Source organism: Protomyctophum parallelum (genome assembly GCF_964188405.1).
Source record: "Protomyctophum parallelum genome assembly, chromosome: 13".
Classification (NCBI taxonomy): Eukaryota; Metazoa; Chordata; class Actinopteri; order Myctophiformes; family Myctophidae; genus Protomyctophum; species Protomyctophum parallelum.
Genome location: NC_139708.1, coordinates 32,736,220 through 32,759,975, shown reverse-complemented (window position 1 = coordinate 32,759,975; position 23,756 = coordinate 32,736,220). Strand labels below are relative to the sequence as shown.

Here is a 23,756-nt window from a genome sequence, read left to right as displayed (position 1 = left end):
GTCTGCATCACTCTGTCCGAGGACACGTCTCCCTGCACTGCAGTGGGATGCTCACAAACGCAGTCGGACTTGATTTGCAAGCTCTTTCGGGTGCCTTGATACTTTTGCGTCCCATGGTCTTGCCTTCCTGAAGAAATAAATTTCGCTCCCCCCCAAAATCCTCCCTCCCTAATCTTTCTCCATTGCACCGACTCTATCATTACACACTCTGTCTTCTGCCCGATGTGTATCCAGTAAGACGGAATAATATTTGGACAGGTGTTCTTTTTATATACATTATCTTCAAGGAGTGCAGTGCGTCATTTCATTGCAGTTTCATTGGGAGGAGAAAGGTGACAGCCTGGCCGATGCACGCCGAGGCTGGTACAGTACACTGGACTCTATACTTCACTGTATATGTAATCCCTAACAATAAAAAACTGTTTAGCACCAATTTTCCTTTAGTTTAAAAAACTTTCTTTTTGCCCTGTTTCAGACAACTGTGGAGGCCACATCTGGAAGACAGATGTAGTCCCTAAGCATGGTCTTTGCCTTCGACTCTCTTTCCCTCTGCTCTCTCTCTTTCTCTCTTCACACACATCTTTCTCGCTCACTCTCACCCCCCTTTCTCTCTCTCTCTCTTTTTGGGAAACATGAGAGCTGGTCTAATTCTCTCTCTCCCTCCCACCTCGGGCGGACCACCCACATTCGGAAACGCCTAGCTGTTCCTGAGGCAGAGCCTCAGGCAGCTTAGAGTGAGCAAGCGCAACTTAGCGAGAGAGAGAGAGAGAGAGAGAGAGAGAGAGAGAGAGAGAGAGAGAGAGAGAGAGAGAAAGGGAGGGAGGGAGAGAAGAGAAAGATGTAAGGATGGGTTTTGACTGATGGTTTTAGCAGAGTATCAATTACATCAATGTCAAAACCATAACCTGCCATTGTGTAAAGAGAAGAGAGACGGGGAGAGACAGTTCTCATTACTGGGACTCAGTGTGCAGTTTAGTCTATACGGCTATGCAGAATTCTACAGGCTCTTTGTCTTCTGCCTACCAGTTACAGGAGCGTCTCCCTGAATTGTATATTGAATAGGAAGACTACAGTCGATCCCTAGCATTTGATACGTCTTATTAAAACATGGACAGAACTGCTGAATGTGTCTTTAAAATAAATGTTCTGCTTTTCTAGACTTAAGCAAGTGATATCCTCAACTCTCTCATTTGCTATTAGTTAAATGTGTGAGTTCCAAAGTTCTTAAATGAGTGAATGGGGGGGGGGGGGGGGGGGGGGAGGACAGAGAAATGTTCTAGTGCAGTTGAAAAGCATTTATTTTCTTTGGTAAACTTAAAATGAGCTTGTCAAACCATACCCTTCTCCAATACCAGGTCAATGTCGCCACCCAGTGGATATCCCTTACAAGTACCCCGTAAGAAAAGCACACAAAATGCAATATTGCACATAGAAAACCTTGTGGCACTATCAGTGCTCATTGATATATCATAAATACTGTGAGGGCACTTGGTGTGTAAATTACTTATAGCTTGATAACACCTTGACCTTCAGTGTAATACAGTTGAAATGTAAAGTGCAGGAAGTTTACATCAGATGCAATCATGTGACATATAGGGGTGGGCAATTCATTGTACTGTTTAATACTGTGAATCAGGATACACAATTTATCTAAATTTGCTAATTTAAACCAATCACTGAGTCACATTTCCAAAATACTTGAAAATGACAGTTCTAGTTTGACTTTTTGCCCTGCAGTCCAATGTGATGAACATCAACTCGACAGTTTGACATGTGAGTTTCCATACAGATATTGTATTGATATCAGAAGAAGGCCTGGTTATCATGATAAACATATACTATTTGTTTTACTACAATCGCCCAGCCCAATGCCACAGTGAAACATCTCCACTTCCATCTCATTTGTTTTTCTGGGTGTTTCGTCTTCCCACCTCGGTAGCCACCGACCCCACAGTAGCACCCAACATCCCGCCAAAAGGCCCACCCACAAACAGACCAACCAGTGCTCCCAGTAGAGCCTCCCGTCTTACCATCTTGGGAAGCCACTTGATCCAGCCGGTCAGCTTCTCCCACAAGCCCCAGAGGTACGAGGGAGGAGGGGAGACAGGGGTAAGGCTGGAAGAATTAAAAATAACATCCACGTCCACAGTCAAGTCCCCTACACTCCTCTCTGCCTCCTCTCGTACTTGTTCCATCTCATCTTCGCCAACGTCTTCCTCTTGGATTGACGTCGCCTGACCGTCAGCCCCATCTCCTCCTCTCCTCTGTCTCACTAGAGCCACCTGCCTCTCTCTCACCCTGGCCTCGGCCTCCTCATACAGGGCACATTCGAGGTGATCTACCGGCTGTTCCACTTTCTCTAGAAGCTCCTCCACTGCTTTTCTCCTCTCCTCCTCTTCACCAGCCCTGGTCTTCAGGACGTGGTAGCGGTCCCCGCATCTCTCCGTCAGCTCCAGAAGGTCCGGGCGCTGTGTGGACAGATATTCCTCCAGCTGCTGGTCCTGGTCCAGCTGGTCTACGTGAGTGAAGAGCACCACGGTGAAGTCGCTGACTGCCCAGCTGCCAAATATCTTCTCCAATGTGTCCAGAGCCTTGGTCTCCTCGCCGTCGGTCGGACGGTTCACAGGAACACACAACAGGAAGGCGTGGGGTGCCGGGGTAGATAGGGCAATGAAGGAGGAGATGTGGTGTTTGGCTTCTTCAAGAGGGCAGTTAAACCAGTCTGGAGTATCAACAATTACTACCTGCACAGAGACAGAGAGCGTCTAGTAGACCGCATAGACCAGGGTTCCCCAATTAATTTTCCTCAAGGGCCATATTTTGACTAGCGTACCAGGCTGGGGGCCGAGTCTGCACGCGCGAGGTCGAGGTCTTGCCCAGAAAATTCATTTTCAGGGCAAGACCCCATTTGAAAAGGATGCCCAGTTTGACATGCATAGGCTACTGACCCCCATTTAATGCCATTTATATCTGGGACCCTTAAAAAGAAAAAACCTTTTTTTTTTTCTTTTTTTTTTTGAAATTCTTTAATGGGCCACAAGGGGGCGCTCTGTGGGCCGCAAATGGCCCGCGGGCCGCCTATTGGGGTACCCTGGCATAGACCTATAGTCTAGAGTCTAGACTATTAGGTCTAGACTCTAGACCTACTGCACAAACCTTTAAATGCATTTTAAATCTGAGGCTTATCTGGAAACTATTTAAATAGTTTTGAGAAAAAAATGCTAATTGTCCCAAAACGATTGCTATTTGATTCAAAAAGCTTTATGCCATAACATAAGGATGCAAAGTGACATGCAGGAACAGCTGTTTAACACAATGCTGTACTGTACCCCCTCCAACTGTAGCTACTGACTGTCCCCATTTTCTTAAACGGTTTTTATTATATTTTGACAATTGCTTTGGCAATGTAAATGTAGCCTACAGTGGCGTGCACAGATAGACACTAGGGGGTGCTAGAGCACCCCCTGCCCTTTTGGCAATGTGCTCTTAAAAAAAAATATATATTATTTATTTTCTTAATTTGTAGTGTGTGGACCATGCGGTGACATTGATCAAATATTGATAAAAAACGCTTCTACTATATTATTTAGGCCCCCACAATCTAAAGCTATGTTTCTATGTCAGTGGTTCTTCGATAAAATAAATAGCAGACCTACAAGCTCGTAGCGCGCCACTCGCGCTATGAGCTTGTAGGTTTGCTATTTTTCAATAGCTAAAGCACCAAAATGGGTTCCCGCCCCAAAATGCGCTGCACAAGGTGCCCTTTTTTCACTTGAGCACCTGCCCCTCTAAATGTCTGTGCACGCCACTGGTAGCCTATGTTGTCTCATGCCAATAAAGCTCATTTGAATGTAATTGGGAGATAGATGTCAAATTATAATAAGCTTTGAATAACTTTGCGTTGGGATCTGAATCTGATAAAACACTTTTCTGGAAGATTAAGATTGCTCGCCGTTTGCTCCAATTAAACCTATAATACTATTTAAACGTGGACTGCCCTGTAAAATGAAACCCAAAGCCACATAATTTATTTTACCGATCTTCCTGCAACCTCCCCTCTGTGGCGCTGGCACTCCCTGGTAGCAGCAGCATCGCTGCCATCATCCTGGGGCTGAAGGACTTGCAGGCCTAGTATGGTGCTCCCAGCTGAACTCTTTCCTGCTCCCGTCCGGCCAAGCAGAACCAACCTTAGCTCTGGTAACAATTAAGAAGTGGGAAGAGACTATGCGTGAGTGTCCATAAACACTACACGACGTTGGATATTATCTTTTATTACGTGTTTATTGATTTATATAACAGAGCCATAAACAAACATCTGTTGGATAGCCTATAGACAGTGCGCACTTTCGTTTAGCTAGTTTGGTCGTATTGCTAGTTGTATAATGACAGTCATCATAAATTGAGTCATCTCATCTCTCTCCATCGCCGTCATATTCTGCAGCAATGCAGATGCTGACAAGCGGTTTAGCCGCCGCGTCTAGTTCCAATAACCGATCCCCGTCCCATCTTATGAAAAAAGCGCACAGGGAGCGGCATTCATGAAGTGATATATGGGATGGGACATACTTTAGTTTTAATCTGTCGTAAGCGTGCAACAAATAAGGTATATATGCAGTAAATCGGCTTACCTTTTACTTGTTCATTCCGTGCCATTTCTTATTCGCGTTTTGTGTTTGGCCAGGCCCAGAAATGTACAGTAGGCTACTAGACGGCAGCGTCTAGTGAGCTAATCTAGTGAGCTAATTTAAGACTTCCGGTGGACGATCTCTTCAAAATAAGAGTACCCTCTAGAGTATTGAAAAAAAGTTTAATTTGCACATTAAAACTACAAATTAAGCATTTAAATGATGCTATATGATGCTATAAGACACACATTATGTTTCTGTGTAAGAATAAGTAATTAAATCCTTAATAATAAAGTTATCTAAATGGATAAATGCTATTCACTGGAGTGCATGGACTTTATAAAGTGGACACTGGACAAAAGACGGCTCCGCAAGGCAACTATCTGGACATACCCACGCGTTCGGGGAGATGTCCTATACCACACCCCACTCTCCGCTAAGCGGGAGAGGTGTAAAATTCACAGTAGCAGACCTTCTACTGGGGTCAAGGCTGACAAAAAGTACCGTTTCCGGACCCAGAATGGACACTGGACAAAAGACGGCTCCGCGAGGCAACTATCTGGACATACCCACGCGTTCGGGGAGATGTCCTGTACCACACCCCACTCTCCGCTAAGCGGGAGAGGTGTAAAATTCACAGCAGCAGACCTTCTACTGTGGTCAACGCTGAAAAAAGTACCGTTTCCGGACCCAGAATGGACACTGGACAAAGAGGCCTCCGCGAGGCAACTATCTGGACATACCCACACGTTCGGGGAGATGTCCTCTACCACACCACACTCTCCGCTAAGCGGGAGAGGTGTAAAATTCACAGCAGCAGACCTTCTACTGGGGTCAAGGCTGACAAAAAGTACCGTTTCCGGACCCAGAATGGACACTGGACAAAAGACGGCTCCGCGAGGCAACTATCTGGACATACCCACGCGTTCGGGGAGATGTCCTGTACCACACCCCACTCTCCGCTAAGCGGGAGAGGTGTAAAATTCACAGCAGCAGACCTTCTACTGGGGTCAATGCTGACAAAAAGTACCGTTTCCGGACCCAGAATGGACACTGGACAAAGAGGCCTCCGCGAGGCAACTATCTGGACATACCCACACGTTCGGGGAGATGTCCTCTACCACACCACACTCTCCGCTAAGCGGGAGAGGTGTAAAATTCACAGCAGCAGACCTTCTACTGGGGTCAAGGCTGACAAAAAGTACCGTTTCCGGACCCAGAATGGACACTGGACAAAAGACGGCTCCGCGAGGCAACTATCTGGACATACCCACGCGTTCGGGGAGATGTCCTGTACCACACCCCACTCTCCGCTAAGCGGGAGAGGTGTAAAATTCACAGCAGCAGACCTTCTACTGTGGTCAACGCTGAAAAAAGTACCGTTTCCGGACCCAGAATGGACACTGGACAAAGAGGCCTCCGCGAGGCAACTATCTGGACATACCCACACGTTCGGGGAGATGTCCTCTACCACACCACACTCTCCGCTAAGCGGGAGAGGTGTAAAATTCACAGCAGCAGACCTTCTACTGGGGTCAATGCTGACAAAAAGTACCGTTTCCGGACCCAGAATGGACACTGGACAAAGAGGCCTCCGCGAGGCAACTATCTGGACATACCCACACGTTCGGGGAGATGTCCTCTACCACACCACACTCTCCGCTAAGCGGGAGAGGTGTAAAATTCACAGCAGCAGACCTTCTACTGGGGTCAAGGCTGACAAAAAGTACCGTTTCCGGACCCAGAATGGACACTGGACAAAAGACGGCTCCGCGAGGCAACTATCTGGACATACCCACGCGTTCGGGGAGATGTCCTGTACCACACCCCACTCTCCGCTAAGCGGGAGAGGTGTAAAATTCACAGCAGCAGACCTTCTACTGGGGTCAATGCTGACAAAAAGTAACGTTTCCGGACCCAGAATGGACACTGGACAAAAGACGGCTCCGCGAGGCAACTATCTGGACATACCCACGCGTTCGGGGAGATGTCCTGTACCACACCCCACTCTCCGCTAAGCGGGAGAGGTGTAAAATTCACAGCAGCAGACCTTCTACTGTGGTCAACGCTGAAAAAAGTACCGTTTCCGGACCCAGAATGGACACTGGACAAAGAGGCCTCCGCGAGGCAACTATCTGGACATACCCACGCGTTCGGGGAGATGTCCTCTACCACACCACACTCTCCGCTAAGCGGGAGAGGTGTAAAATTCACAGCAGCAGACCTTCTACTGGGGTCAATGCTGACAAAAAGTACCGTTTCCGGACCCAGAATGGACACTGGACAAAGAGGCCTCCGCGAGGCAACTATCTGGACATACCCACGTGTTCGGGGAGATGTCCTCTACCACACCCCACTCTCCGCTAAGCGAGAGAGGTGTAAAATTCACAGCAGCAGACCTTCTACTGGGGTCAACGCTCAAAAAAGTGCTGTGCCTTGGGGCATTGACATGAAATCACTTTCTCTACGCAAGCTAAGTCAGGTCAAGGAGTTACCTCTAGCTTTGGAATGGGTGTCACTTGTGTGCGTTGATTGCATCTGTCTGTGCATTTATGCATTTGTTTGTCCTGACGAAACTTGATTATTTCTCGACTGTTTATTTTCTCGTATGACACGACATAGAAACTACTTGTGACTACTGTCTTTGTGTGCTGTCGAGCGGATGTTCTTTGCATCAGCTCAAAGGTATAGCCTGCTGTGTCATTCGATTCATTTGTCCAGATATGCCATTTATGATCTTTAAGGATGTACAATGACGCATATGGTGGCCTGTCGAAAAATACACACATACTGGTCAAAGCATACTCATTTTGGTGGTACAGACAGGATAAATTGAAAGTTTTTGGAATTTTTGTGCCAGCTCTTAACAGGAGAAGTAAGGTCTGTGGGCTGTTAATTACTTCATATGTTGATAAGCTCTTTTCCTGCTGACATGTTTCACATTGTTCAGATTGAGCAGGTAATATTTGTGCAATAGTGTCTAAGATGCCTTTTTGTGACACGTCAAGTGGCTGCACTATGAATTGTGACATGTTCTTTGTAGATGGTAAGGCCTTGTCACCACATTGAGTACAACTATACAGACTAAGACTTTTCAGGCAAAGCAGGTCATCTCCAAGGAAAGGAGACCGAAGTGTGTATTCTACAAATCTATTTAATATGGTGCATACTTCTGTCCTAGAACATTTCTGAGACACTAATGACACTGATGTGTTGGCTAGATTGAATTTCTCAAGTTTCCGTCTAAATGTTGAGTCCTGCGCTGCTGCTTCTTCAAGCCGTGTGTGACATTTTTTGATAGCAGATGTCTGTTGTAGAAATGTTAGAATTGGTAATGGTATAGCTTCACACATATTGTCATTTAGACTTTCATTGCATAAAACCACATCATCATCATCTTCTTCCAAATTGTCCTCCGTTATTGTTCTGTTAATTGCTTTCAACTGTCCAGGCACAGAATGTACAGATGACAGATGTCTGTATGTTTTGCTTGAACAACTGTGTGGACACCACACATACTCAACCAAACTACTAGTTTGTGTATAAAATCTAATGGGTCATTGTGCATTCCTAAGGCCAAGTAAGATGCTATTCACTAGTTGTTGAGTGACACCACAGATTGTTTTGCAATCAAATGTGTGACCTGGATTTTGAAAAAACGCTTGAATGAGAGCTGCTAAATTCCCCGGCATAGATGACAACTGAACCATCGAAGTAGGTGTCAATGGTTTCAATTTATCTTGTACTACTTGTAGATGCAGTATACCCACGCGTTCGGGGAGATGTCCTGTACCACACCCCACTCTCCGCTAAGTGGGAGAGGTGTAAAATTCACGGCAGCAGACCTTCTACTGAGGTCAACGCTCAAAAAAGTGCTGTGCCTTGGGGCATTGACAATTATTTAATTAACGAATTAAATAACCTTATTTTATTCTGAAGGCAACCGGATGTCTTAAATTAGCTAGCTCTCAGACAGGAAGTTCTAAATTAGCTCATAAGACGGAGCCAAATATCTGTCTGAGAGTGGAGCCTGCCTGGCAAATGACATGGGGGGTCCTTTTTGTGGGCTTGGCCGAAAGTGGGCGTTACCAAAAGGTGGGCGTGGCCATGGCCGCCAGAAGTCTGTCAGATTTTGACAGCTTCAAATTAGTGTTAAACATAATATAACCCAATTGACTCCAGTCCTCTCTGTTTAATATATCTATAATGAAACTATATAAACTATGCATATACCATGAAGTGCTATGACTACTAGCTCTGGTCCATAGCTCTAATGCGTTTCATTTAGAGCTATGTTACTCTAAACTTCCCCGCTCGCATGAATGCAGACCAGCCTCTACTCTTTGGCGTAAATAAAAAGAACGTTTTTGCTACACATAAAAACAAAGGCGAGTTGTGTCATTAGAAAGCCTACTTTGGTAATTGGTTCTAGTTCTAGTGAACAGAAATAATAAATAAATAGACTTGGTAACCTAACTGTAGGGAGTGCAAACACATTAAAGAACCTGGGGGTTATCATCTATGAAAAGGCAACACAATGAGCAGAAAATAAAAATGAACCATGTAAATACAACAAATTGAGCAGAGCACTGCAGGGAGTTGAACCCCATTCCGGTAAACCAGAAGTACCACAACCAGTGCCTTGGTTTTTGTTTTGTTTTACGAGGTCCATTCGTTGAAATGTAAATTTTGCATTGCAACGGTAAAGTAATTTCACAATTGACATTGTAGGCAATAATTAATAACGGTATGGCACCAGGCCAAAGCCATGGGGATAGAGTATGTTTTGCACTCTGAGTGAGTGTGTGTGTGTGTGTGTGTCCGTCAGTTTGTTAACAGCTAATCTCCAGCACCATTAACCCGGTCGATGCCAAATTTTGCACACACACTCCCTGGATGCCAACGATGAACCTCTGTCCCAAATTTTCCAGAACGGCCTGTATAGCACCACACATTTTTGTATGCCCTCCGAGACTATGGACTATAGCCTTTCGCTTTTCCGCGATTTAACCTTTTTTCAAATCGTGAACAATGATGAAGAATCGCGCACTATAGCATGCCACTTAATGACCTTGGGGTCATCAAGGTCATTGATATTGATCAATAACCTTGAGCAGTATAAATGACCTTCAATAAGACTAGTAAATGACCTTGACCAGTATAAATGACCTTGACAAGTACAAATGACCTTGACCAGTATAAATGACCGTGACCAGTATATGACTGACCAGTATAAATTACCTTCATGAGACTAGTAAATGACCTTGACCAGTATAAATGACCTTTAGAAGACTAGTAAATGATCTTCACCAGTATAAATGACCTTTAGAAGACTAGTAAATGATCTTCACCAGTATAAATGACCTTGACCAGTATGCGGTCCGTGACCATGGACTATAGCCTTTTGCTTTTCCTTGATTTTCACCTTTAAAAAATCCTCAACAATGATGAAGAATCGCACACTATAGCGCGCCGCTCAATGACCTGAGACCATGGACCAATGAATGAAATACAACACATTGAGCAGGGCACTGCAGGGAGTTGAACCCCGTTCCGGTAAACCAGAAGTCCGACACCAGTGCCTTAGTTTTTGTGTTGTTGTTCATTTAAAGGTCCAGGTGTGCATACGCATGTGCCCCTGTGTGTGTAGGTGCATGTGTGCATGTGTGTGCACGCTTCAATGACCACTGTTGGACCCAATGGCGATCAAGGACCTCAGGGAGCCACCCATAATTCACAACGGTCACAGCGAACTCTGTTGCATCACAACTGGTGGCCAACAGTCGTAACCAACACCGCCACGACCCACAGGAGAATACCATCGCACAGTGGTATCAGACCAACCACAATCAGCCAGCCCTCAAACCAAACCCTTCGACCTAGAAGAACTCAAAACTGCAATGGGAAAGTTGAAACCTGGAAAAGCAGCAGGGATTGATGACATACTGGCAGAAATTATACAGCACCTGGAACCTAACGCAAAGACCTGGCTCGTGGGGATGCTGAACACATGCATGGCACAGAAAACCATCCCTTCTGTCTGGAGAAAAGCCAAAGTGGTTGCAATCCCCAAACCTGGCAAAGACCCATCATCCTCAAAGAGCTACCGACCCATTTCCCTCCTCTGCATCACCTACAAGAGAGGCTGCTACTCCAACGCCTCATACCACTCATAGACACCAAGCTGACTAAAGACCAAGCTGGTTTCCGTCCCGTCCTGTGCTGGACAGAGCTCAACCTCACCCAACACATTGAGGATGGGTTTGAGGGAAAACAAATAACTGGAGCAGCAACTGGAGGGCGAAGCAAGCACGCAGGCAGCTTGTGCCTGCCTGCGTGCCTGCCTGCCTTCCTCATGTGGAAGCTGCATAGTTGAGTTTGTGTGTGTGTTTCTTTTTCTGTCTTTCTTTCTTAGGACGAAGATCAAGGTAGACGCCGTTGGAAGGCTCAACACAAGCCGATGCCCCTAGAGATCCATCCCAAAGCTTCCCTCAGGGAGTCCAGCAAGCCAGCTAGCCAGCAAGCCAGCCCAGTCAGCCAACGCAGCCAGCCAGCTCCGCCAGTCAGCCAGTGTAGAAAGTCAGGCTGCCAAGCCAGCGCACATCAGCCCTTGCAGTCAACCATTGTAGCCATACCAGCCTTGCTCAGTCAGCTCAGCCAGGCCTCTCTCGAGGCCTGGCTCTCTGTCTGCCTGGCCCGGTCTGCCCCGCCCTGCCTTGCAGCAACAGAACCAGCCTTGCTGGCAAGCCAGCCAGCTCAGAATACGAGCTCAGCAAGCCAGCGCAGCTGGCAAGCACGCAGTTAGTCTAAACCAGTTTCAGACTGGCAGGCCAAGGCAGACAGACAGGAAGACCGAGGCGCCTAGGCAGGCAGACAGGCCAGGAAGGCAACAAAGTGCAGGCAGGGGGACTGTCCGGCCTAAGGCTGCGCTGCAAGGGTTGGAGCCTGGCCAGCTCCTGCTGGTCTAGACTGAGTGGCTGTGGCTGCACAGTAAGGCTGCGGTAACCTAGTCTGGGCTTGCTGCTGCACTGGCTTGCTCAGCTCGCATTCTGAGCTGGCTGGCTTTCCAGAAAGGCTGGTTCTGTTGCTGCAAGGCAGGGCAGGGCAGACCGGGCCAGGCAGACAGAGAGCCAGGCCTCAAGAGAGGCCTGGCTGAGCTGACTGAGCAAGGCTGGTATGGCTGCAATGGCTGACTGCAAGGGCTGATATGCTCTGGCTTGGCAGCCTGACTTTCTACACTGGCTGACTGGCGGAGCTGACTGGCTGCGTTGGCTGACTGGGCAGGCTTGCTGGCTAGCTGGCTTGCTGTGCTCCCTGAGGGAAGCTTTGGGATGGATCTCTAGGGGCATCGGCTAGTGTTGAGCCTTCCTATGGCGTCTACCTTGATCTCCGTCCTAAGAAAGAAAGACAGAAAAAGAAAGACACACAAACCCAACTATGCAGCTTCCACCTGAGGAACCGAGACGCGAGAAAAGAACTGAGCGTCACTTGGGATGGTCACAAACTCTCCAACCATACCCACCCCATGTATCTTGGAGTTACACTGGACAGGACACTCTTCTTCAAAAAAACACCTGGAGAACACAAAAGCCACGGTCAACACCCACAATAACATTCTGTGAAAACTAGTGAACTCCCAAGTGGGGCGCAGACCCACAAACAATCCGTGCAACTGCCATGGCCCTGTCTTTCTCTACAGCAGAGTATGCCTGCTCAAGCTGGAGCCGATCACGTCACACCAAATTGGTCGACACAGCCCTAAATGACACCTGTCGCATCATCACGGGATGGGTCAAGACAACACCTGTCCCGTCCGTGCCTTTATGCGCTAGCCGGCACCTCCCCCCGCACATCAGACGACTGTGTAACGCTCAAGATGAATGGAAAACACAGGAGATAGACAGTGAAGTCTGGAATGAAATGATAGAGAACACCTCACACACACAGTTTCCTTTCGTGGCCGTTTACATTCGAGGGTCGCCAGTCCTCTCGAACGGAACAGTTTAACGTCATGCCCAGGACGAAAAGATATAGAGAACACCATAATGACAAATAACAGCAGGAAGGCATGGGCCACAATCCACCGTCTTGGCAAAGACCACACCACCCATAATTCACAACGGTCACAGCAAACTCTATTGCATCACAACTGGTGTAGTTATTGGATGGAGCCCGCACACCACAAAAAAAAAGAAAAACAACATAATATAGTATGCCCTCCGTGACCATGGACTTTAGCCTTTCGCTTTTCTGCAATTTAACCTTTTTTCAAATCCTCAACAATGATGAAGAATCGCGCACTATAGCGTGCCACTTAATGACCTTGACCAATATCAATGACCTTGAGCAGTATAAATTACCTTCAATAAGACTAGTAAATGACCTTGACCAGTATAAATGACCTTGACAAGTACAAATGACCTTGACCAGTATAAATGACCTTCACCAGTAGAAATGACCGTGACCAGTATATGACTGTGACCAGTATAAATTACCTTCATGAGACTAGTAATTGACCTTGACCAGTATAAATTACCTTTAGAAGACTAGTAAATGATCTTCACCAGTATAAATGACCTTTAGAAGACTAGTAAATGATCTTCACCAGTATAAATGACCTTGACCAGTATGCGGTCCGTGACCATGGACTATAGCCTTTTGCTTTTCCTTGATTTTCACCTTTAAAAAATCCTCAACAATGATGAAGAATCGCACACTATAGCGCGCCGCTCAATGACCTGAGACCATGGACCAATGAATGAAATACAACACATTGAGCAGGGCACTGCAGGGAGTTGAACCCCGTTCCGGTAAACCAGAAGTCCGACACCAGTGCCTTAGTTTTTGTGTTGTTGTTCATTTAAAGGTCCAGGTGTGCATACGCATGTGCCCCTGTGTGTGTACGTGCATGTGTGCATGTGTGTGCACGCTTCAATGACCACTGTTGGACCCAATGGCGATCAAGGACCTCAGGGAGCCACCCATAATTCACAACGGTCACAGCGAACTCTGTTGCATCACAACTGGTGGCCAACAGTCGTAACCAACACCGCCACGACCCACAGGAGAATACCATCGCACAGTGGTATCAGACCAACCACAATCAGCCAGCCCTCAAACCAAACCCTTCGACCTAGAAGAACTCAAAACTGCAATGGGAAAGTTGAAACCCGGAAAAGCAGCAGGGATTGATGACATACTGGCAGAAATTATACAGCACCTGGAACCTAACGCAAAGACCTGGCTCGTGGGGATGCTGAACACATGCATGGCACAGAAAACCATCCCTTCTGTCTGGAGAAAAGCCAAAGTGGTTGCAATCCCCAAACCTGGCAAAGACCCATCATCCTCAAAGAGCTACCGACCCATTTCCCTCCTCTGCATCACCTACAAGAGAGGCTGCTACTCCAACGCCTCATACCACTCATAGACACCAAGCTGACTAAAGACCAAGCTGGTTTCCGTCCCGTCCTGTGCTGGACAGAGCTCAACCTCACCCAACACATTGAGGATGGGTTTGAGGGAAAACAAATAACTGGAGCAGCAACTGGAGGGCGAAGCAAGCACGCAGGCAGCTTGTGCCTGCCTGCGTGCCTGCCTGCCTTCCTCATGTGGAAGCTGCATAGTTGAGTTTGTGTGTGTGTTTCTTTTTCTGTCTTTCTTTCTTAGGACGAAGATCAAGGTAGACGCCGTTGGAAGGCTCAACACAAGCCGATGCCCCTAGAGATCCATCCCAAAGCTTCCCTCAGGGAGTCCAGCAAGCCAGCTAGCCAGCAAGCCCGCCCAGTCAGCCAACGGAGCCAGCCAGCTCCGCCAGTCAGCCAGTGTAGAAAGTCAGGCTGCCAAGCCAGCGCACATCAGCCCTTGCAGTCAACCATTGTAGCCATACCAGCCTTGCTCAGTCAGCTCAGCCAGGCCTCTCTCGAGGCCTGGCTCTCTGTCTGCCTGGCCCGGTCTGCCCCGCCCTGCCTTGCAGCAACAGAACCAGCCTTGCTGGCAAGCCAGCCAGCTCAGAATACGAGCTCAGCAAGCCAGCGCAGCTGGCAAGCACGCAGTTAGTCTAAACCAGTTTCAGACTGGCAGGCCAAGGCAGACAGACAGGAAGACCGAGGCGCCTAGGCAGGCAGACAGGCCAGGAAGGCAACAAAGTGCAGGCAGGGGGACTGTCCGGCCTAAGGCTGCGCTGCAAGGGTTGGAGCCTGGCCAGCTCCTGCTGGTCTAGACTGAGTGGCTGTGGCTGCACAGTAAGGCTGCGGTAACCTAGTCTGGGCTTGCTGCTGCACTGGCTTGCTCAGCTCGCATTCTGAGCTGGCTGGCTTTCCAGAAAGGCTGGTTCTGTTGCTGCAAGGCAGGGCAGGGCAGACCGGGCCAGGCAGACAGAGAGCCAGGCCTCAAGAGAGGCCTGGCTGAGCTGACTGAGCAAGGCTGGTATGGCTGCAATGGCTGACTGCAAGGGCTGATATGCTCTGGCTTGGCAGCCTGACTTTCTACACTGGCTGACTGGCGGAGCTGACTGGCTGCGTTGGCTGACTGGGCAGGCTTGCTGGCTAGCTGGCTTGCTGTGCTCCCTGAGGGAAGCTTTGGGATGGATCTCTAGGGGCATCGGCTAGTGTTGAGCCTTCCTATGGCGTCTACCTTGATCTCCGTCCTAAGAAAGAAAGACAGAAAAAGAAAGACACACAAACCCAACTATGCAGCTTCCACCTGAGGAACCGAGACGCGAGAAAAGAACTGAGCGTCACTTGGGATGGTCACAAACTCTCCAACCATAACCACCCCATGTATCTTGGAGTTACACTGGACAGGACACTCTTCTTCAAAAAAACACCTGGAGAACACAAAAGCCACGGTCAACACCCACAATAACATCCTGTGAAAACTAGTGAACTCCCAAGTGGGGCGCAGACCCACAAACAATCCGTGCAACTGCCATGGCCCTGTCTTTCTCTACAGCAGAGTATGCCTGCTCAAGCTGGAGCCGATCACGTCACACCAAATTGGTCGACACAGCCCTAAATGACACCTGTCGCATCATCACGGGATGGGTCAAGACAACACCTGTCCCGTCCGTGCCTTTATGCGCTAGCCGGCACCTCCCCCCGCACATCAGACGACTGTGTAACGCTCAAGATGAATGGAAAACACAGGAGATAGACAGTGAAGTCTGGAATGAAATGATAGAGAACACCTCACACACACAGTTTCCTTTCGTGGCCGTTTACATTCGAGGGTCGCCGGTCCTCTCGAACGGAACAGTTTAACGTCATGCCCAGGACGAAAAGATATAGAGAACACCATAATGACAAATAACAGCAGGAAGGCATGGGCCACAATCCACCGTCTTGGCAAAGACCACACCACCCATAATTCACAACGGTCACAGCAAACTCTGTTGCATCACAACTGGTGTAGGTATTGGATGGAGCCCGCACACCACAGGTATAAGAAAGACGTGATGCAGAGGAGGGAAATGGGTCGGTAGCTCTTCGGGGATAATGGGTCTTTGCCAGGTTTAGGGATTGCAACTACTCCAGCCTTTTTCCAAACAGAAGGGATGGTTTTCTGTGCTATGCATGTGTTCAGCATCCCCACAAGCCAGGTCCTTGCGATAGGTCCCAGGTGCTGTATCATTTCTGCAAGTATGCCATCAATCCCTGCTGCTTTTCCGGGTTTCAACTTTCCCATTGCAGTTTCACGTTCTTCTAAGTCGAAGGGTTTGGTTTGAGGGCTGGCTGATTGTGGTTGGTCTGATACCACTGTGCGATGGTATTCTATGTGGGTCGGTGGCGGTGTTGGTTACAACTGTTGGCCACCAGTTGTGACCAAGACCGCCACCGACCCACAGGAGAATACCATCGCACAGTGGTATCAGACCAACCACAATCAGCCAGCCCTCAAACCAAACCCTTCGACCTAGAAGAACTTGAAACTGCAATGGGAAAGTTGAAACCCGGAAAAGCAGCAGGGATTGATGACCTACTGGCAGAAATGTTACAGCACCTGGGACCCAACGCAAAGACCTGGCTTGTGGGCATGCTGAACACATGCATAGCACAGAAAACCATCCCTTCTGTCTGGGAAAAGGCCAAAGTGGTTGCAATCCCTAAACCTGGCAAAGACCCATTATCCACAAAGAGCTACCGACCCATTTCCCTCTGCATCACCTACAAGGCTATATGAGAAGCTGCTACTCCAACGCCTTGTTGCCACTCATAGATACCAAGCTGACTAAAGACCAAGCTGGTTTCCGTCCCAGCCGCTCCTGTGCTGGACAGAGCTCAACCTCACCCAACACATTGAGGATGGGTTTGAGGGGAAACAAATAACTGGAGCAGCATTCAGAGATCTCTCTGCTGCCTACGACACTGTCCAACACCGCACAATGGTCAGGAAAAGCCTCCTCAACAACAGGCGCTTCTATGTCCAGTTAAATGACCAGAGGAGTAAATGGAAAGCCCAAAAGAACGGCCTCCAACAAGGTAGCGTGCTCGCCCCCCTCCTTTTCAATATCTACACAAACGACCAGCCACTACCCAATGCCTAATGCCAGCGTTTCATCTACGCCGACAACCTCTGCATTACGACCCAACAAGCAGACTTCCAGAAGATTGAGTCTGTCCTTGAAAGTGCCCTCCAAGAAATGTCAAGCTACTACAATACAACCACCTGAAACCCAACCTATAGAGAACACCTCACACACACATAATTTCCTTTCGTGGCCGTTTACATTCGAGGGTCGCTGGTCCTCTCGAACGGAACAGTTTAACGTCATGCCCAGGACGAAAAGATATAGAGAACACCAACATGTCAATTAACAGCAGGAAGGCATGGGCCACAATCCACCGTCTTGGCAAAAACCACACCACCCATAATTCACAACGGTCACAGCAAACTCTGTTGCATCACAACTGGTGTAGGAATTGGATGGAGCCCGCACACCACAGGTATAAGAAAGACGTTCTTTGTTGAAATACTGACAGCGTTTCGATCCATTTGATCTTCATCAGGTCATGTGTACACAAAACATACACTTTTATACTAAGGGAGTGCCCCCATTAAACAATCAAAATACCACATTTTGGTGCCCCTCCCATCACTGCAGGTGTGACACGTCAACCCTGAGTGAGTAGGTGGGGACCCAGACATATTGATGTAAATATAGTCTGTTCAGAAATTGTAGTGCCTCTCATAGAGCTTGCAGGTGATGCAGAGGAGGGAAATGGGTCGGTAGCTCTTCGGGGATAATGGGTCTTTGCCAGGTTTAGGGATTGCAACTACTCCAGCCTTTTTCCAAACAGAAGGGATGGTTTTCTGTGCTATGCATGTGTTCAGCATCCCCACAAGCCAGGTCCTTGCGATAGGTCCCAGGTGCTGTATCATTTCTGCCAGTATGCCATCAATCCCTGCTGCTTTTCCGGGTTTCAACTTTCCCATTGCAGTTTCACGTTCTTCTAAGTCGAAGGGTTTGGTTTGAGGGCTGGCTGATTGTGGTTGGTCTGATACCACTGTGCGATGGTATTCTATGTGGGTCGGTGGCGGTGTTGGTTACAACTGTTGGCCACCAGTTGTGACCAAGACCGCCACCGACCCACAGGAGAATACCATCGCACAGTGGTATCAGACCAACCACAATCAGCCAGCCCTCAAACCAAACCCTTCGACCTAGAAGAACTTGAAACTGCAATGGGAAAGTTGAAACCCGGAAAAGCAGCAGGGATTGATGACCTACTGGCAGAAATGTTACAGCACCTGGGACCCAACGCAAAGACCTGGCTTGTGGGCATGCTGAACACATGCATAGCACAGAAAACCATCCCTTCTGTCTGGGAAAAGGCCAAAGTGGTTGCAATCCCTAAACCTGGCAAAGACCCATTATCCACAAAGAGCTACCGACCCATTTCCCTCTGCATCACCTACAAGGCTATATGAGAAGCTGCTACTCCAACGCCTTGTTGCCACTCATAGATACCAAGCTGACTAAAGACCAAGCTGGTTTCCGTCCCAGCCGCTCCTGTGCTGGACAGAGCTCAACCTCACCCAACACATTGAGGATGGGTTTGAGGGGAAACAAATAACTGGAGCAGCATTCAGAGATCTCTCTGCTGCCTACGACACTGTCCAACACCGCACAATGGTCAGGAAAAGCCTCCTCAACAACAGGCGCTTCTATGTCCAGTTAAATGACCAGAGGAGTAAATGGAAAGCCCAAAAGAACGGCTTCCAACAAGGTAGCGTGCTCGCCCCCCTCCTTTTCAATATCTACACAAACGACCAGCCACTACCCAATGCCTAATGCCAGCGTTTCATCTACGCCGACAACCTCTGCATTACGACCCAACAAGCAGACTTCCAGAAGATTGAGTCTGTCCTTGAAAGTGCCCTCCAAGAAATGTCAAGCTACTACAATACAACCACCTGAAACCCAACCTATAGAGAACACCTCACACACACATAATTTCCTTTCGTGGCCGTTTACATTCGAGGGTCGCTGGTCCTCTCGAACGGAACAGTTTAACGTCATGCCCAGGACGAAAAGATATAGAGAACACCAACATGTCAAATAACAGCAGGAAGGCATGGGCCACAATCCACCGTCTTGGCAAAAACCACACCACCCATAATTCACAACGGTCACAGCAAACTCTGTTGCATCACAACTGGTGTAGGTATTGGATGGAGCCCGCACACCACAGGTATAAGAAAGACGTTCTTTGTTGAAATACTGACAGCGTTTCGATCCATTTGATCTTCATCAGGTCATGTGTACACAAAACATACACTTTTATACTAAGGGAGTGCCCCCATTAAACAATCAAAATACCACATTTTGGTGCCCCTCCCATCACTGCAGGTGTGACACGTCAACCCTGAGTGAGTAGGTGGGGACCCAGACATATTGATGTAAATATAGTCTGTTCAGAAATTGTAGTGCCTCTCATAGAGCTTGCAGGTGATGCAGAGGAGGGAAATGGGTCGGTAGCTCTTCGGGGATAACGGGTCTTTGCCAGGTTTAGGGATTGCAACTACTCCAGCCTTTTTCCAAACAGAAGGGATGGTTTTCTGTGCTATGCATGTGTTCAGCATCCCCACAAGCCAGGTCCTTGCGATAGGTCCCAGGTGCTGTATCATTTCTGCCAGTATGCCATCAATCCCTGCTGCTTTTCCGGGTTTCAACTTTCCCATTGCAGTTTCACGTTCTTCTAAGTCGAAGGGTTTGGTTTGAGGGCTGGCTGATTGTGGTTGGTCTGATACCACTGTGCGATGGTATTCTATGTGGGTCGGTGGCGGTGTTGGTTACAACTGTTGGCCACCAGTTGTGACCAAGACCGCCACCGACCCACAGGAGAATACCATCGCACAGTGGTATCAGACCAACCACAATCAGCCAGCCCTCAAACCAAACCCTTCGACCTAGAAGAACTTGAAACTGCAATGGGAAAGTTGAAACCCGGAAAAGCAGCAGGGATTGATGACCTACTGGCAGAAATGTTACAGCACCTGGGACCCAACGCAAAGACCTGGCTTGTGGGGATGCTGAACACATGCATAGCACAGAAAACCATCCCTTCTGTCTGGGAAAAGGCCAACGTGGTTGCAATCCCTAAACCTGGCATAGACCCATTATCCACAAAGAGCTACCGACCCATTTCCCTCTGCATCACCTACAAGGCTATATGAGAAGCTGCTACTCCAACGCCTTGTTGCCACTCATAGATACCAAGCTGACTAAAGACCAAGCTGGTTTCCGTCCCAGCCGCTCCTGTGCTGGACAGAGCTCAACCTCACCCAACACATTGAGGATGGGTTTGAGGGGAAACAAATAACTGGAGCAGCATTCAGAGATCTCTCTGCTGCCTACGACACTGTCCAACACCGCACAATGGTCAGGAAAAGCCTCCTCAACAACAGGCGCTTCTATGTTCAGTTAAATGACCAGAGGAGTAAATGGAAAGCCGAAAAGAACGGCCTCCCACAAGGTAGCGCGCTCGCCCCCCTCCTTTTCAATATCTAAACAAACGACCAGCCACTTGAAACCCAACCCATCAAAAACCCAACTATGCAGCTTCCACCTGAGGAACCGAGACGCAAAAAAAGAACTGAGCATCACAAACTCTCAAACCATACCCACCCCATGTAACTTGGAGTTACACTGGACAGTTTAACGTCATGCCCAGGACGAAAAGTTATAGAGAACACCAACATGACAAACCCTACACTTAAACCCTCTATATTTAATAAAAAACAATTCTGGACAGGAATCCTGTATTGCAGGGGTGCCCAAAAGGTACATCGTGATCTACCAGTAATCACAAAGGCTGTGCAGGTAGACCATATGGCATGCCCCTGTATATAATCTATCACTTGAATTAAGGTGACTTGACACCAGCTCAAATGTTGCACACAAACATCAGTAGCAAAAGTACAAAGTTATTGTGACAGTAATAATTGCTATAGTGTGTGTTCAGTAACAGGAATATTCCTGTCTCTCCAGCTCTTTAATAAATAGAAAAGGGTTTAATCAGGAGTTGTAGTAGCCACAGGATAATCTAAGCGGTGGATATTGCTCTTTTCTTCATGTCTTTATGTATGTAAATTGTCTTGTTGTTTGTGTTATGTCAAATGCGTGTATATGTGTTCTGCATATACTTGGCTGCTGTGTTGCAAGTTACTGAACACACACTATAGCAATGATTACTGTCACACTATAGAGCTATTTAACACTGTTACTGAACACACACTATAGCAATGATTACTGTCACAATATAGAGCTATTTAACACTGTTACTGAACAGTGAACACACACACTATAGCAATGATTACTGTCACAATATAGAGCTATTTAACACTTACTGAACACACACACTATAGCAATGATTACTGTCACAATATAGAGCTATTTAACACTGTTACTGAACACACACTATAGCAATGATTACTGTCACACTATAGAGCTATTTAACACTGTTACTGAACACACACTATAGCAATGATTACTGTCACAATACAGAGCTATTTAATTTAGGTAACCAAATTGACCCCAATAGTAGATCTTTACACTCTCAATAGTTCAATTGTTGTTAAGCATCTGCTTAATTTCCAAAAAAACTACACAATTAGAGAATGTAGAAGATTGCTACTTTTGATCCTTTGATTATATAATGCTGATTGTAGCATAGTGGTTAGTGACTGAGCTTTGTTAACATGAGTGCCCGGGATCGTTTCCCACCAATTTCAAAGAATGTTTGTTGCTTCGTGCCAATTTTCACAGAACGTTTGTCCTTTTACCTACCAAACAATACTATTTTCACCTCTAGTCGATTATTTATTCAGCGTTTGAGCCACGGACCACCATTTGAGGCCATCTAGTCTCTCAGACCCATTTGAGCCACTGACCACCATTGTGAGAGTCTATTAATGTGAAATGGTGGTCCGTGGCTCAAACATGTTATCACTTTTGAAGTTACTTGTTGTGTTTAGATATGTAAATACTACTCTTTAAAGCCGTGTTTCGGTAGTCGAGTGGGTACTGTCGACGGTTAGTAAACATTGAGGCCGGGCATAGTTGTTTATAAACCTTCGACACTAACCATTGGCTACTGAAACACTGTTTTAAAGTTTCGTACAAACATCATATATAAACATCATAACAAGTAACTTCAAGTGATAGACGTTTGAACACACAAACAACAACAGCGTTAAGTATTAAATAACATTTATCACTTACTTGCTCCGAAGACCGATGGTGACGTGGCACGTTCCAAACAAACACTGACCAAACCTACCTCCACGCGTCTCTTCCGTATTTGAGGGCGGCGGCACTTCCTTCCGGTGTGAGGCCACGCCCGCGAGATTTAACCGCGAATCTATTGTAGTCCTCTTACGTTACATCCGGGTCCCTTGGTCCCATCCGCTTCTAATGCAAAATAGCTACATATGAACGCGTGAATCTTTTTTTTTTTTTTTACAATAACGTTATTTGTCAGAAAGGAAGCCATTGAGGGTTAAAATGGGTCTTAATGCTTCCAACTCATATAACTGTCACCAACAACACTTTTAATGATATTACATGAAGCAGACAGCCCTGTGATGAAACCTTTAGCATTACACTGTGGTTAATAGGTTTTTATTCACAATGGAATGTTATTGTACTCTTAATATATCATGGTGTAGCACAGCACAGTAGATTCATATTTCAATCGATCTGGGATGTTAAAATTGTGCAAAACTCTGTTCAATGAATGGCCTCTTCTGCTACATTAAACATTACTAAACATTAAACGTTACTTATACCTGTTATTGAGACTCCTATAGAGCATGTTGACATGGATAGCTTGGTTAGTAGTATCTCTGTTAGTTAATGCAGTTTGATTGATTAAATTAATAGCCTATTTTATTAGACAAAAATGTAGAACAGTAGTGTCATAGAGTGGAAAATGCCATTTGGTTTAATGTCACAGAATGCAGTGCCACGTAGAGCAGCATGATAAATGGTTAACTGTATAGTGTGTTCAAAAATGGCAGATCTGCAAGTTCAGTGTCTTGAATGAGATGTGCTGTGAGTTTGCATATCTGCTATTGTCCAGCATAGGACCGTTGCACAGTGAAGTATAAACAAGGCTTTAGGATTTATAAGTCGTTTTTAGAATATAATAGAATATTCACTCCAGTGAATAGCATTTATCCATTTAGATAACTTTTTGATGTTATTTAATTACTTATTTTTACACAGAAACATAATGTGTGTCTTTACAATAACTGTAATGTAATAATAATACTAATAATGTAATGTAATAATTATTAATTAAATAACCTTATTTTATTCTGAAGGCAACCGGATGTCTTAAATTAGCTAGCTCTCAGACAGGAAGTTCTAAATTAGCTCAAAAGACGGAGCCCTACTAGACACTTCCTCGTTCACACTTCCTGAGGCTGACCTAACAGCTGCTCTATGTTCCTACTAATGCCTGACTGACTCACCCTTGTTAAAGTATTCAACTCTGTAAGCACGAATAAGGGCCCGTGTGCACCGTACAGTCAACTACTCTACTATACACTGCAGCGCGAGCTTAACAGGTCCATCTGCTGTGTTCTCCAATGCCAAAATGCAAATTATCAATCAATGCCTTAAGA

General features: G+C 46.8%; 1 protein-coding gene across 1 annotated transcript; it reads right to left on the bottom strand.

The window, feature by feature from the left end:
* Window positions 1-1,134: 1,134 nt before the first annotated feature.
* On the bottom strand, window positions 1,135-23,571 carry LOC310869460 (GTPase IMAP family member 9). The gene is made up of 4 exons (XM_083780212.1): window positions 23,531-23,571; window positions 4,629-4,710; window positions 4,037-4,194; window positions 1,135-2,744 (listed from the first exon to the last, which is right to left on the bottom strand). The coding sequence occupies exons 2-4, from the start codon at window positions 4,651-4,653 to the stop codon at window positions 1,899-1,901; spliced, it is 1,029 nt and encodes a 342-aa protein (XP_083636338.1). The 5' UTR covers window positions 4,654-4,710; window positions 23,531-23,571; the 3' UTR covers window positions 1,135-1,898.
* Between the last annotated feature and the right edge of the window lie 185 nt (window positions 23,572-23,756).

Excerpts from the sequence above, each read along its gene's own strand:
- LOC310869460 (XM_083780212.1), bottom strand. The coding sequence starts at position 4,653 with ATGGCACGGAATGAACAAGTAAAAG. Across the intron at positions 4,195-4,628 it reads ACGGAATGAACAAGTAAAAG|AGCTAAGGTTGGTTCTGCTT; the intron begins GTAAGCCGATTT and ends AATTGTTACCAG. Across the intron at positions 2,745-4,036 it reads GGGAGGTTGCAGGAAGATCG|GTAGTAATTGTTGATACTCC; the intron begins GTAAAATAAATT and ends GTCTCTGTGCAG.